The 15,048-nt window shown below is 44.4% G+C and overlaps 1 protein-coding gene across 4 annotated transcripts in view; it reads right to left on the reverse strand.

The window, feature by feature from the left end:
• Nucleotides 1-13,773, reverse strand: part of MAP4K3 (mitogen-activated protein kinase kinase kinase kinase 3) — a 183,149-nt gene extending 169,376 nt beyond the window's left edge. For 3 of the 4 annotated variants that reach the window (XM_019970040.2, XM_070798535.1, XM_070798534.1), the window contains exon 1: nt 13,400-13,773. In XM_019970040.2, coding sequence (XP_019825599.2) covers nt 13,400-13,495 — 96 coding nt within the window. In that variant the 5' untranslated portion in view covers nt 13,496-13,773. The remainder of the gene's footprint in view (nt 1-13,399) is intronic. The other variant, XM_019970041.2, reaches the window with a different exon arrangement.
• Nucleotides 13,774-15,048: the final 1,275 nt, after the last annotated feature.

Consider the following 15,048-nt stretch of genomic DNA (forward strand, 5'->3'; position numbering starts at 1 on the left):
AAACTGAAACTGTGGCTCACATTACAAATACTGTACCACTATGAAGAAATACTTCATAATAGCTATCTTTTACTATATTAGTAGAGAAAGCAAATGATGAAATTTATAAATAAGAAGAAAAGGCAAACATTAATAAGCTAAAGGAGAGCTAAATAAATGGAGAGAGATACCATATTCACAGATCACAGGGCTCAGTATTGTTAAGATCTCAATTTTCCACAAAATGAACTGCAGATTCCACGTAATCCCAATAAAATCCAGTAGGTTACATATGGGATAAAATGTCACAGAATTATACACACAGATATGAAAATATGAGTGCATGCAAAAAGGGGTGAAATTTACTAAGGTCCAGTTAACTGCATTGTATCAATCAATCTTCCTGGTTTTGATAATGCACTATAGTTGGGCAAAGTATCAACGCTGGGGGAAGCTGGGGGTTGGGTTCACGTGATCTCTTTGTCCTTTTTTTTTTTTTTTTTGCCACTTCCTGTGAGTTTTTAATCACTTCAAAATAAAAAGTTAAAATCTCAGAAGCCTTTTTCATATCATTGAAATGCTGACTCTAAAATCTGCATGGTAAAAATAAAGGACCTAGAATACATAAAACAATTTTGAAAGGCGGGGATAAAGTTGAAGGACTTACTGTGTGAGTGCATGCTAAGTTGCTTTAGTCATGTCCAACTCTTTGAGACGTTATGGACTGTACCCCTCCAGGCTCCTCCGTCCATGGGATTCTCCAGGCAAGAATACTGGAGTGGATTGCCATGCCCTCCTCCAGGGGATCTTCTGGACCCAGGGATCAAACACGCATCTCTTTCATGTCTAGCACTGGCAGGCAGGTTCTTTACCACTAGCATCATCTGGGAAGATCTCACTACTTGTTTTCAAGACTTTCTATAAAGCCACAGAAAACCCCCAGGTGGCTCAACAGGTAAAGAATCCACTTGCAATGCGGGAGATACGTGAGACCTGGGCTCAATCCCTGGATGGGGAAGATTCTCCAGGAGTAGTGCATGGCAACCCACTCCAGTATTCTTGCCTGGAGAATGCACATATGCACAAGCAAGACTGAGGTATTGTTGAAAATATAGCCAAAAAGCTCAATGGGACAAGACAAAGTGCCGAATACCACACGTACTGTCAACTGATTTTTGTCAAAGGTGCCAAGGTAATCCATTTGGGATTCACTTATATCACATTCTAGAAGAGCTTTCATAGTGATAGAAATTAGAACAGGAGTGGAATGGTTGAGGGGGGCAGTGCTGCATGACTGAGAAGGGACACAAGAGAATTTTCTGAGGTTAAGGAAACCGTCTACCTTAATAAAGGCATGGGTTGCAGAACTATATATGTCAAAACTCCTCTAATTGAAACATTTAAGGTCTAAGCATTTCACTCTAAGTAAGCCATAATTAATTTTAAAAATACACAACTGCATACAAGTTTTGTAAAATATCTGTCTACAAAGAAACATCAAAATACTAAGAATATTCACCTCTTGGGAGTAAGCCTATCAATCATTTTAATTTTCTCAGAGTTTTCTTATTGTCTATTTTTTTCTTTTAAAAAAGGTACATTATAATCAGAATACAAAAAACTTTTCAAATTTATGCCAGAATAAAAATATCTAGCTCATATTCTACTGTTCCATTCACTAATTCCTTATATCAATTATCCTCCAAATCTGCAGCATTTTTCTTCAATAGGACACATTTTTCATCTCCTCCTGTTAATCCCTTAGTAAGCTGGGAGAAAGGTTCTGGCCCTTATCAGCCTCATTTATCCTAAGACACTGCTAAACAATTGTTATTCTGCACAGAAAAATGAAGGGAAGTCTTTATTATTCCTGTTTCTTTATAGAGTAACCACAGCCAGAAAATAAGGAGGGGCAAAAAAACCTCACGGATACCTATTTTCTAATAGAGTATTCAAACTGTCAGAGCTCCCCTTCTCAACTTCACTGTCTCTGTAACTGATGCCATTCTCCCACTAACTGATTTAAACAAGCATTTATAAAGCACCTATTACAGTCTCCTCAATGAGGCTTAAAATTAAGTCCTCTCTGAATCGTCTCTCTCCATCCCTGTACTTCTCCACAAAGCCCTGTCAAATTTCTCTCCAAGATGCTTTTCATCTATCTGTTCTTCCTTTCCATTCTTCACTTCTGTTTGCCTTGTCTGACCCATTCCCATTGACCTTCCTCTTAGATCTCTATATAACCCTCTAGCACAGTTCTGTGAATCCCTGGAGGTCCCTGGGAGCTCTTTCTGAGAGTCTGAAAAGTCAAAACCATTTTCATAATAATACTGAAACGCTATTGGCCCCCTTTCTCTGTGCTGACATTTGTACCAACAGTACAAAAGCAGTGATGGTAAAACTGCGGGTGAAGTGTTAGTTGTTCAGTCTTGTCCGACTCTTGATGATCCCACCGACTGTAGCCCGCCAGGCTCCTCTGTCCATGGAATTCTCTAGGCAAGAATACTGGCGTGGGTTGCCATTCCTTCTCTAGAGGATCTTCCCGACCCAGGCATTGCAGGAGGATTCTTTACCATCTGAGCCACGAGGGAAGCCCAAACTACCGTGCCTTAGCACAAATCAAGGCAGCAGCCCCACAACGTACAGCAGTAACTGTATTCTTCACTGCCGCGCACTCACTGGGAAAAAACAGACCAGTTTCACTTAAGAATGCCCTTGTGGAAGCATCAGTATTATTAAATCTTCACCCTTAAACACTTATTATTTTAATATTCTATTTGAGAAAATGCATAAAACACTTCCACATTCCAAGTACACTGGTTATCATCTCAAAGAACAGCACTGGGGATTGAGCTGCAACCTGAACTAGCCACTTTTTCCACAGTACACTGTTTTTACTTCAAAGACCAACTGACTTACCTGTGATTATTCATGTTTAGATATCTGACATTTTCTTGAACATGAACGAAATGAATTTGTCAGTTCAATGAAAAAACCAACAGTTTGTTGCAGGGGATGCATTTAGCACTTTTAAATAGAAACTTGAGTCTTGGAAAACTTGTATCTACCATTGATACTTTAAGACTTTTCTGATGAGATGAGTGATGATTTGTGGTACTGTGTAATGAAAGGTGGCAACCTTGGGAAGGTCTGGATAATGTCGTGGATCTATATTTTTGAGTGAACAATGCATGCTGTTAAAAAAAAATCATACATGGGTAAAAATGATGTTTAAAATTCAAGAGAGACTAACAATTAAGTGTTTTACCATAATGGTAGGTCTTAGATTCTACTTTATAACTAATTTTTAACTGTCAAGTTGTAGAGAAATATCAGAGGAAAATACCCATAATTATCTGAAAAGGCTATTAAAAAATATTCTCCTTTTCCAAAAAAATATGTGCCAGAGACCAGATTTCCTTTACATGTCAACCAAAAAAAAGTATCCCAATAGGCTGAATGAGAGAGAAGGGAATGGCAACCCACTCCGTATTACTGCCTAGAGAATCCTGTGGACAGAGGAACCTGGAGGGCTGCTGTCCATAGGGTCGCAGAGTCGGACGCTACTGAAGCGACTTAGCATGCATGCATGCACGCACTGGAGAAGGACATGGCAACCCACCCCTGTATTCTTGCCTGGAGAATCCCAGGGATGGGGGAGCCTGATGGGCTGCCGTCTATGGGGTCGCACAGAGTCGGACACGACTAAAGCGACTTAGTGGCAGCAGCAGCAGGCTGAATGAAAGAACAATGAGAATCTGCTGCCTTCTATTTAACAAAATATTAAAAAGATTTGCAAAATGTATAACAATGCTGCTCCCTTCACTAAATTTTTTATTTTGAAAAAAATTTTTCATGAAAATGTCAATTTATGTTGACATGTTATAAGTTTATTGTTTTTTTCAAAAAATTAAAAAACCTCTCAGGTATAATTGCTAATATAGTCAATTGCAATAGATACAATTAACATAAACAACTCTGGTATTATCAACTATTTTTAAGAGTACATAAGGATTCTAAAGCAGATTCTTTCATAGGTATTTCTGCCCTTCCTCTCTGATCCATTCTCATCAGAATAAAATTGCCAGAATAACCCTGGGCACTCATCAACATTATTACATCCTGCACAAAAGCCGTTAGTGCTCCCCACAGCCTGTCACTCCGATTTTACCTGGCTTCCAAGTTAGTAAATTGGTCCTGCCCCACCTAGCAAATTCTCCTTCTCCATGCTCCTGCACACGGGTCTTCCATGTTAGTCAATCCTCCCTTTTAGTCTCTAAACCTTTACTCCTATAGATATACAGTCCCTCCTCACCTGGAAAGCACCTACCATTCCTTCCTCTCTCCCTGTCTCCTCCAATCTCAACTTTCTCTTCCTAAGGGGCCAGAAGGCAAAAAGGACAATGTCTCAAAGGTGAGATTTAAACTATCGGCAGCACATAATCTTTCTATATTGTGGATCACTACATTGTAATTTATATATTCCACAGAAACTGTACTTCAATTTTTCTTAAGAAGTTTCCATTTTATAGGTAATGAAGGAACAGAAGGTGGATGATTTATACAGGAAGAACTTTCTTACCATCTCAAGTTTTTAAGACGACTTTAAACAAACTAAATAAATGTCTTATTTGGACGTACCTAAATTTACGGTCACATCTAAAATTTTTTCAACAGATTTTAAGGTTTAAAGGAGGCAATACACTGTCACATGAAGAATCCAAACCTATAACCTCAGGTCAAGGCAGCTGGAAATGAAACATGGCATCTTCCAGCCGCATCTCCACCAAAAAAAAACCCTGTAAAAACAAAGCTAAAACAAACATGAACTTATCTCTCAAATCTAAGGCCTTTTGGTACTGGTGAACAAAGTCCTCTTCCTGATTTGAAGTCCAACTTAATCATATTTTCAAAACACGAAAACCAGTATGTAACAGCTACATGTATTTTTTTTTACTAGTTACTAAATGTCTTTAGTTTAAAATGACAAGAGTATTCTTACATCCATGTAAGCTATGAACACTGCTTATTATGCAGAAGATACATTAAGCCTATTGATTTACCTTGGTCCTAATAATAATCCATAATGTTTAATTCAGTCTGTACCCACTGTGGCCACAACTATAGGTCAAGCCTGATATCATCTCCACTATAAAACCTGCTGTGATTTCTCCAAACCGGAAATAATGTTCTCCTTCCTCTAAACTTAGGTAGTAGCACATGGTTTCTCTCATGCCGGTTCATTCATTCATTCCACAAATATTTACTGTGAGTCTAATACGTGTTAGGCACTTTTCTACGTTCTGGGGATACAGCCATGGACAAAACTAAACCACCAGCTTCTTGGGCTTACACCCTAGTGCGGAGAGGAGGGCAATAAGCAAATAAATATAAGGTGACACATGCCACAGTGAGAATTAGGGAGAGTAAGAAGCAGAGCTGAATTTTTTTATAAAGCTAATAAAACTTAAAAGTTCAGGCCCCCTCACTCTCCTGGGCCTCTGAGAGTGCTGAGAGCTACTGGGACATGGAGGGTGCCGCTGGGGAGGAGAGGCAGGGTGGGTGGCATCCGGAAGCGCCACCCAGCATCTCTGCTTAAATGCCTGACGAGCCCTCAGAAGAGAGGGACCTGCCTCTAAGGTTACAGTATTTGCTGGGACACCTTTTCTAATTCTAAGTACTCACTTTCACACCAAACATTTTATTCTAATGTATTTGTTTTCTCACTGAGGGTACCCAAATTACTGTATAAAGTTCAGGTCCTACAAAATCTGGACACATTTCGGGTAAAGACAGAAGTGCGGAGGAGTTGTTTCTTATAGGATCGTAAGGAACATGCACATTAAAAGGTGACATTTGAGCTGACACCTGAGGGAAATGAAAAGGCAAACCTACAGACATTAGGGGAGGGGAATTTTCAAGCACAGACAGCAAGTGCAAAACCACTAAGGCAGCAGCAGGAGGAGCAGAGTAGGTTAGGAAGACAGCAGCAGGAGAAATAGCAATATACGATAATAAATATTATGACTGACAATGAACCATTACTGAGTATTAGGTGACAGGCCCTGTCCCAAATGGGGCTTCCCTGGTAGCTCAGACAGTAAAGAATCTACCTTTTCACTCTGTTCATGGGGTTCTAGCTAAAACTGAACATGGAACAACAGACTGGTTCCAAATCGGGAAAGGAGTATGTCAAGGCTGTATATTGTCACCCTGCTTATTTAACTTATATGCAGAGTACATCATGCGAAATGCCTGGCTGGATGAAACACAAGCTAGAATCAAGATTGCCAGGAGAAATATCAATAACCTCAGATATGCAGATGACACCACCCTTATGACAGAAAGCAAAGAACTAAAGAGCCTCTTGATGAAAGTGAGAGAGGAGAGTGAAAAAGCTGGCCTAAAACTCAACATTCAGAAAACTAACATCACAGCATCTGGTCCCACCACTTCATGGCAAATAGATGGGGAAACAGTGGAAAGAGTGAGAGACTTTATTTTTGGGGGGCTCCAAAATCACTGCACACAGTGACTGCAGCCGTGAAATTAAAAGATGCTTGCTCCTTGGAAGAAAAGCTATGACCAACCTTGACCAACCTAGATAGCACATTAAAAAGCAGAGACATTACTTTGCCAACAAAGGTCCATCTGGTCAAAGCTATGGCTTTTCCAGTAGTCATGTATGGATGTCAGAGTTGGGCTATAAAGAAAGCTGAGCGCTGAAGAATTGCTTTTGAACTGTGGTGTTGGAGAAGACTCTTGTGAGTCCCCTGGGCTGCAAGGAGATCCAACCAGTCCATCCTAAAGGAAATCAGTCCTGAATATTCATTGGAAGGATTGATGCTGAAGCTGAAACTCCAATACTTTGGCCACCTGATGGAAGAACAGACTCATTGTAAAAGACCCTGATGCTAGGAAAGATTGAAGGTGGGAGAAGGGGATGACAGAGGATGAGATGGTTGGATGGCATCACTGACACGATGGACAAGAGTTTGAGTAGGCTCTGGGAGTTGGTGATAGACAGGGAAACCTGGCGTGCTGCAGTCCATGGGGTCGCAAAGAGTCGGACATGACTGAGCAACTGAACTGAACTGAAAGAATCTACTTGCCTTGCAGGAGACCCAGGTTCAATCCCTGGGTTGGGATGATCCCCTGGAGGAGGAAATGGCAACAAACTCCAGTGTTCTTGCCTGGGAAAACTCCATGGACAGAGGAGCCTGGAGGGCTACAGTCCATGGGAGTCACAAAGAATTGGACATGGCTAAGCAACACACACACATGCACACACACACACATGCACACCCACATGCACGCACACACACTGTCCCAAATACTTTTTTAAACATCTCCATTTTACAACTGAGGAAACTGAGGAACAGAGAGAAAGATTAGGTAATTGGCTAGTAGGTGGTGAAATCAGGTAGTCTGACTCCAGAAACTACTCTTAAATCACTATGCTGTGCTATAGAGAGGTTGGCTGTCCACTTTATCAAGTGTCGGAACAATCCCTCTGCCAGTAAGATATTTAATGTGCTAGAAAAGGGGAAACCAACACAGTTTTGATCTCAAACTATGACAGCTTAAAGTAGGCTCACATTTTATGCCCCTGTACATAAAGTACCAAGTCTTATCCTTTTCACTATTTCACACACAGTCCCTAGAACCTTTCCTTTCATATTACAGCTATTCAATGTGGGGCAAATGTTAAATGGACTCTCATGAGAGAATGACTATTCATTCTCAATACAAAACAATTAGATGTACTTTCGAATTCTAGAGGTAAGTACCTCTTTAGGGAATCAGAGCCTAACAAAATCATATAACCTGTTTGTGCCTACAGAAATTATTCAACAATCTGTTCCACTGTCACTTTCCACCTCACATAAGTACTGAAGTGAGAACACTCAACCTTAATTTATCTCACTCTATCTTTCTGAAGTTTAAGACTACTTCCTCTGGTCCCTCTCGACTTTGTTCTCCATGAAAGTAAAAAAAATGGGCATAGCCCTAGATACTCATGTTTCATTTTCTTTCAGCTGTTCTTTTCTAAATGCTAAAGGTCTTCATGTCTTAACTGACTTTTCCACAGAAGTCCTTACAAATCCTGACTATAATGAAAGAGTGTCTGAGGGTATTAATCGGAATGCCTGAAAGACTGCAGAGTTACATGCAAGTTAACACACAATCACATGTGTTGTGATAACCTGTTTGTCTACAGAAATTATTCAACAATCTGTTCCACTGTCACTTTCCATCTCAAGTAAGTACTGAAGTGAGAAACTCACCCTTAATTTATCTCACTCTATCTTTCTGAAGTTTTAGACTACTTCCTCTGGTCCCTCTCGGACACATGAACACTTGAACATACAAATTAATTTCCTGATTTCACTATCCCGTCTTCAATTCTTCTCCCGTCAGCTTTCAGAGACTCTCTTTACACAGATCACCACGAGAAAGCTACCCTGGAGCGCAGCCTCTCTACAGCCTCTGCTCCAGAGGGAATGACTTCCCAACACACATAGATAAAATCAGTATCAACATTTCCAAAGTATGTTCTACAAGACACTAGTTCTAAGGGTAAGCAGTTGGAATTACAGAGAAGAATCCCAGTGTTAAGGAAGTCTGGAGTTTGCTGGGTAAAGCGCTGTTTACCAGGTCTGTTTACTGCAGGACTTCCTGGTCTTTGGTGTAACTCATAGGACTGCTTTCCTTGGAGCATCCTGGTCACACTTTGGAAAACACCTATGAAGTCCAGTCTGAAGGCACAGATGATGCCAAGGCTTCAAGACTTACCAACTGCGTTGGGACATACCGTGGCACTTGACAAAAGAGGGCTATGAGGCACCTTTGGAGGAAGATGTAGTCTGCGAAAAGGTCAGCTGGAGACAAGGAGCTAGAACTCAGGAGAAGGCACAAGCTGGTGGCATCTGGGAGTGTCCACAGGGACCAGGCCAAAGCCACTGAACCAACTGAGAGGCTCTCTTAGAACACATGAAAACCGGTGCTTCAAATTCACCTTGCCTCACCCTATCTCCAGCTTTAGCATCTTCTCTAGCTGTAAATCTAGAAAAACATCTGGACACAAAGGCTCTAACGGTAGGAAAAATACAAATTCAACAGGAAAACTGCCTGAGAAAAAAAGCATAATGCATATGGAAATCACATTAATGTTAACAAATGCTGGTAACGTGATATGGTATATAACTACCTAACCTCTCCAAGAAATTGCTTTCAAATAACAAACCTACAGCTCTCCATTCTTTTCTTCCTTAGGATCATGGACCTCTTTGAAAACGTAGTAATACCAAGAGCCATCTCTCCAGAAAAACACACAAACATACAATGTTAAGTCTATTAATTTCAGAGGATTTCATGGGCCTCCTGAGGCTCAATCAACGAGCCCCTTTTAGCTGTCAACTCACAGGTCCCTAGGTAACTCCTGCTACAGATACTTCATCTGATAAAACCCAGAGTTATAAGACATTTAAAAGTATTATGACTGTTCTTTTTAAATTATATGTTCATGTACTTTAAGACAGTGCAGTGCATGCCAAGTCGCTTCAGTCGTGTCTGCCTCTGTGCAACCCTATGGACTGCAGTCCGCCAGGCTCTCTGTCCATGGGATTCTCCAGGCAAGAATATTGGAGTGGGTTGCCATGCCCTCCTCCAGGGATCCTTCTGACCCAGGTATCGAACCTGTGTCTCTTATATCTACCTGCATTGGTAGGCGGGTTCTTTAATACTAGCATCACCTGGGAAGCCCAAGACAGTGCAGAGGAAATGTATTATCTGTATTTTTTTGGTCTTAAAAAAATTAAAAACTTGTTGACTGACATAAGTCATTTAACACCACAAACAGAAGGGCACGTGATGGTAATAATACCTTCAAACCAAAACAGCTCTGAGAGGCTAAATGATTTTACAAGGCTACAGAGCTAATAAACTCTGGCTCTTTCACATCCTGCTGCTGCTGCTAAGTCGCTTCAGTCATGTCCGACTCTGTGCGACCCCACAGACGGCAGCCCGCCAGGCCCCTCTGTCCCTGGGATTCTCCAGGCAAGAACACTGGAGTGCGTTGCCATTTCCTTTTCCAATGCATGCATGCAGCTAAGTCACTTCAGTTGTGTTCAACTCTGTGCGACGCCATACACAGCAGCCCACCTGGCTCCTCTGTCCACAGGATTCTCTAGGCAAGAATTCTGGAGTGGGTTGCCATTTCCTTCTCCACTTCCACATCCTAGCTCAATACTTTTTAACCAAAACACACCACCTTAAATATAATAAGCATATTATTACATTGCATAGGATATAGCTTTCAAAACAAAAATCCCTTAAAACACCAACCCTCTAAGAATGACTGTACATAATCAGGCCTCTAACTTTTTTACTTAATCGGATCATTCCATTTTTAGCACCTAAACACTGGTAAATCAGGGAGCAAACTACTGACTTTTGAAAAAAAAAATCCTTTAATGCACTCCTCTCTAATTAACACAATTTGCATAAACAAGGAAAATCAAAAGAGCAAAACAAATACCAAAAAAAAAAATCTGTTATCTTTATAGCATGAACATGATTATGTACAGACAAAAATACAAATAGTTTAAGCTTTGGGTTGTTCAGCAAACCAGGGTATGATGCCAAAAACCACGTAGTTTCTCTCTTTTGGGTCCCTGGTACTAGAAGAGTCTGGCAGGCAGGGATCAAGCATCTATTATCTGATGTCCACTTGGCAGACTCTACAAAAACAGTGAGGCCTGGCTGCACAGCAGGACTTAGGTATACCAACTACTACTTAAAGATCCTCTCTGACTCAGAGCGCGGCTGCAGCTAAATGCTGAACTAAGTTGTGTGCCTCTGTGTCCTCACTTGGATAATACATGATCTGCCCACATATTAAGTTAAGAATTAAGAATGCAGTCCCTAAAGCAAACTGATTCACCTTCTGGCTTGGCCACTTACCATCTTTGACAGGTTACTGCAACTTCCCTGTGCTTTAGTTTCTTCTACTGCAAAATGGAGTTAGTAACAATGTCTCCCTCCATGAGTTGTTGTAAGATTAAGTAAGTTAATACAGGACAAAGTCTTAGAGCAGTGCCTGGCAAGTAACACTCTATAAATGTTAGCTTCTATTATCATTATTTTAAACAGATGACAAAATTAATCAACTTATACCTGTACTGCACTTAGATGTCTTGAGAAATTACAGGCCTGAATTTTTTTTTTTTAAGCATGTGGCTTAACTACCAGCTGTTTTTTCTAAACACAGTAAGTACATGGCCGATTATTCTGTAAAGAACTGATAAAGCACTTACTGTCCACACCGCCACCTAAGACTGACACATTAGCAAAGTTTCAGTTACTTTTCATCTCAATACAGCAAGACTTCCTTAACCAATTCTAAGTTACCTGGATTCACTCACCTCAACTTTCACAATCACTACAAATTCCAAACACAGTAACATAATGGTTATTCTTACAGTGGCCTCCTAACTGCTCTTCACCTCTGTCCCCCATCTCCACCCTACACACTGCAGTGATAAAGCTTGTAAAAATCCAAGTCTAAATTCACTCTTCTGCTTAAAACCCAGCAATGACTCCTCATTGTCCTAGGGAGAAGTCCCACCTCCTTGGAGGACCTAATAAGAGGCCTGCTCAATCTAGGGCCATTCTCCCTCTCTGGCTACTCAGGCCATACAGGCCTTCTTTCAAATCCTCACCCTGCCCTTGGGGCCTCCAAGCCTTCCCAGATCATGCTCCTTCTATCTGGCATAATCCCCTTTCCCCAGTGCCTCTGACTCCCCTGAGGAGATGAGGTCCCCCCTGGTACATGCTCTACTAGCCCTAATCCTAATCCTCTCTTCTCTGCAGCACAAAAGGAAATTGCAATAAGACAGTTATTTAAATGACTGTTTACTGTTGTTCTTGTCCAAAAAATATACACAAGTAAGACTTGCGAAGACCATCCCTCTTTTAGTGCTACAACCCAAGTGCTTAGACACACAGTATATACAGTGCCAGCCTGCTAAGTCTCTTCAGTTGTGTCTAACTCTTTGGGACCCCATGGACTGTAGCCCACCAAGCTCCTCTGTTCATGATATTCTCCAGGGAAAAATACTGGAGTAGGTTGCCACTGTCTACTCCAGGGGATCTTCCCCACCCAGGGACTGAACCCTCATCTCTTATGTCTCCTCCAAAGGCTGGCAGGTTCTTTACCACTTGAGCCACCTGGGAAGCCCCTATACACAATAGGCATGCATAAGACACCCGTGCTGTTCATGGAGAAAAGTGGTGAGATAAGTGGGAAGGGAAAGCGACTCATTCACAAAACATGACTCCTGCAGAATACTGGCTGCATTGTGTTGAATATCTAAGTTACCACATGCATTACAAGTCATGTCAAAGTAAAAATCTTCTGCTTAAACGTGGGCAAAACAAAGTTAAGACTCAACTTTCCAAAGTAAACTTAAGTTTCTCTACGCATCCTCAGGTGTTATGTGAAACAGGAGGAGTTCCACTTCAGTTACCAGTAAGAAGATACACAACCAAATCAAGACTGCTGCCACATTTGGCATGAGCGTCCTCTTCTTGGCAGCCTCTGCGAGGCCAAGAGTTGAGCTGGCCAAGGAAGCATGATTTATCTCCCACATTTAGAAGTGGTCCCTCTACAACAGGAATGCTGTGCTACTAATGGACTTTGAATTCTAACCTTGTCAAACCAGTACCTCCCCTAAGTGTTCAAGTCACTTAAAAAAAAAAAAAGAGAGAGTTGAATCGTATGTGTCACTGACGGAAACAAGTTTAATAAGGCATCACAATCCAATTTGAGATGGAGAAAAAGTTGCTCTTTCGAAAGAAAGGGAGAAAGGAGTCATCCTAACCAGATCTCTTTTGCAAAAGAAAGTCATTACTTGGAAAATTGAAAGAAACTGGCCTGCAGATGCTAAGAGACGAAAGGTGGTTGAGACTGCCCAGAGTAATGACCATTGCCGGGCCTGGTGGGCAGCAGATGCCAACCCAGCGCGGAATATCCCGGGTCCGTGCGGAGCACGCAGGTTTGACACACGCCAAACCCCTGCCATCCGGCTCGTCGCACTGCCCCTGCCAAAGCAACAAACGCGCAGACCCTCTCAACGCGGTCAAGAGCAGAGCTGCCGCCGCGGATCAGCGCTTCCCGGGAAACGCGCGTCCGGGGCAGATCCAGGTAAGGACGCGGGGGTCTCGGGGTTAACCGCCCGGCCCTTTGTTCGCTGCACAGCCGCGGAGCCCTGGGCGCCCGCCGTGCCTCCTCCCCCACATCTCTCCGGCGCCGACAGGCAGGGCGGACTCCGGCGCCCCGGCTCGCCGGCGCCCCCCACCCTCCCCGCGGCGGGTCAGCGCCCCGCGGCCTCGGCGGCGCGCGGCCCCTCGCCCTCACCTTGTAGACGTCGCCGTAGGTGCCGCTGCCGATACGCTGAATCAGCTCGAAGTCCTCCTGCGGGTTCCGGCGGGACAGATCGAAGCCGGGGTTCATGGCGGGCCCCGGGTGCCCCCCGCCTCCCTCCCAGCCAGGGGAGGGGGGGCGCTCAGGGGGCCACACGGAGAGTGGGAGCCGCGGCCGGCCCCCGGCTCCCCCCGGCGGTCACAATTGCCCGGCTCCACGCTGCGGCCGCCGCCGCGGACGACAACCACCGGCCTAACCGTCCCCGCCCCCCGCAGCCCGCCGCGGCGCCGAACCCGGGTCACACCCACACGGAGCGGAGGACGCTCGCAGCCCCTAGCTCGGGGTGAAACTCCAACATGGCTTCCGCCTTGGCCGCTCCTCCCCCTCCCCTTACTCCGGCTCCGCCACCCTCCTCCCCTTTTCCCGGCTCCCGCCCGACTGCGCAGCCGCGATCCCGGAGGGAGCGCTCCCCGGCCCCGCGCGCAGCCCGCCCCTTGCGCGCTCCGGCTCCGCGCGCCTCCCCGGCGCGGGCGGGTGGCCGGGCCCTACCGGCCCAGGGGGCCGCGGCTTCCCGTGGTGGCGGACCGGTCTGCGGCTGCCGCCAGCCAGGCCGCGCCAGGAAAGCTCGCCTGTCCCCGGGACCGTGGGTGGGCACAGGCCGACAGGAGCGCCTATTCGCTTGTCATTCCCCCAACGACAAAGTTTGACGTCGCCTCCTTAGGCTCCCATCCTGAGCAGGTAGTAATTTGAATTTGCAGGTAGTGTCTCGAACTTTTTTTTTAAGACGCAGCCACAAATAGGACACAACCGAATACCACAGACTTTCTGGTATTGCTGGCAAAGTGTCCTGAGGAAAGCCCCTGAAAAAAAGTGAACTGTGCAGACTCCGACCCCCGACACTCGGGCCCGTGGAGTTGACCTGCCGGGGTGCCAAAGAGGACGGGCCAGGAGGGCGGCCAGGGTGGCCTGTGGAGTAGGTAGGCGGTGGGAAACACCCCGAACGCGTGGAGGGCGTGGGAGACAGGCAGAGTCTAGAACTAAAGCAGTGCTTGACGATCACCTTCACAAGGCATCTGGATTATCACAGATGGGGGAGAGACCAGCAAGCTGTCAAGCAACCTTGCAAAGGAGAGGGGGGTGGGGATGAAAGGTGGAGGGTGGACAAGCTCCATTCCCACGCCTGACATGTCAACACGTGATGATCCGGAAGCTCTATAGTTGAACAACCCAAAGCTCCACCCTGCTTAAGACCCAGATTTCAACCATTGCATCCCATGTATGTGGACACCAGCTCCAACTCTTATTAGCTGTCCAAGAAAACTTTTGGGTATGGAGGGTTAATTTTCTGTTCTCAGGAAACTACCCATTGTGTTAGTCGCTCAGTCCTGTTGACTCTTTGCGATCCCATGGACTGTAGCCCGCCAGGCTCCTCGGTCCATGGAATTCTCCAGGCGCGAATACTGGAGTGGATTGCCATGCCCTTCTCCAGAGAATCGTCCTGACTCGGGGATCAAACCTGTGTTTCATGTCTCCTGCATTGGCAGACAGGTTCTTTACCCCCAGCGCCACCTGGGAAGCGCCCACTAGGCATTTCCAACAGCGGTAATCAAGTAGATTGGTGATGGCCATTCCGAAGTACCACT

The sequence above is a fragment of the Bos indicus genome, chromosome 11, assembly GCF_029378745.1.
Source record: "Bos indicus isolate NIAB-ARS_2022 breed Sahiwal x Tharparkar chromosome 11, NIAB-ARS_B.indTharparkar_mat_pri_1.0, whole genome shotgun sequence".
Taxonomy (NCBI): Eukaryota; Metazoa; Chordata; class Mammalia; order Artiodactyla; family Bovidae; genus Bos; species Bos indicus.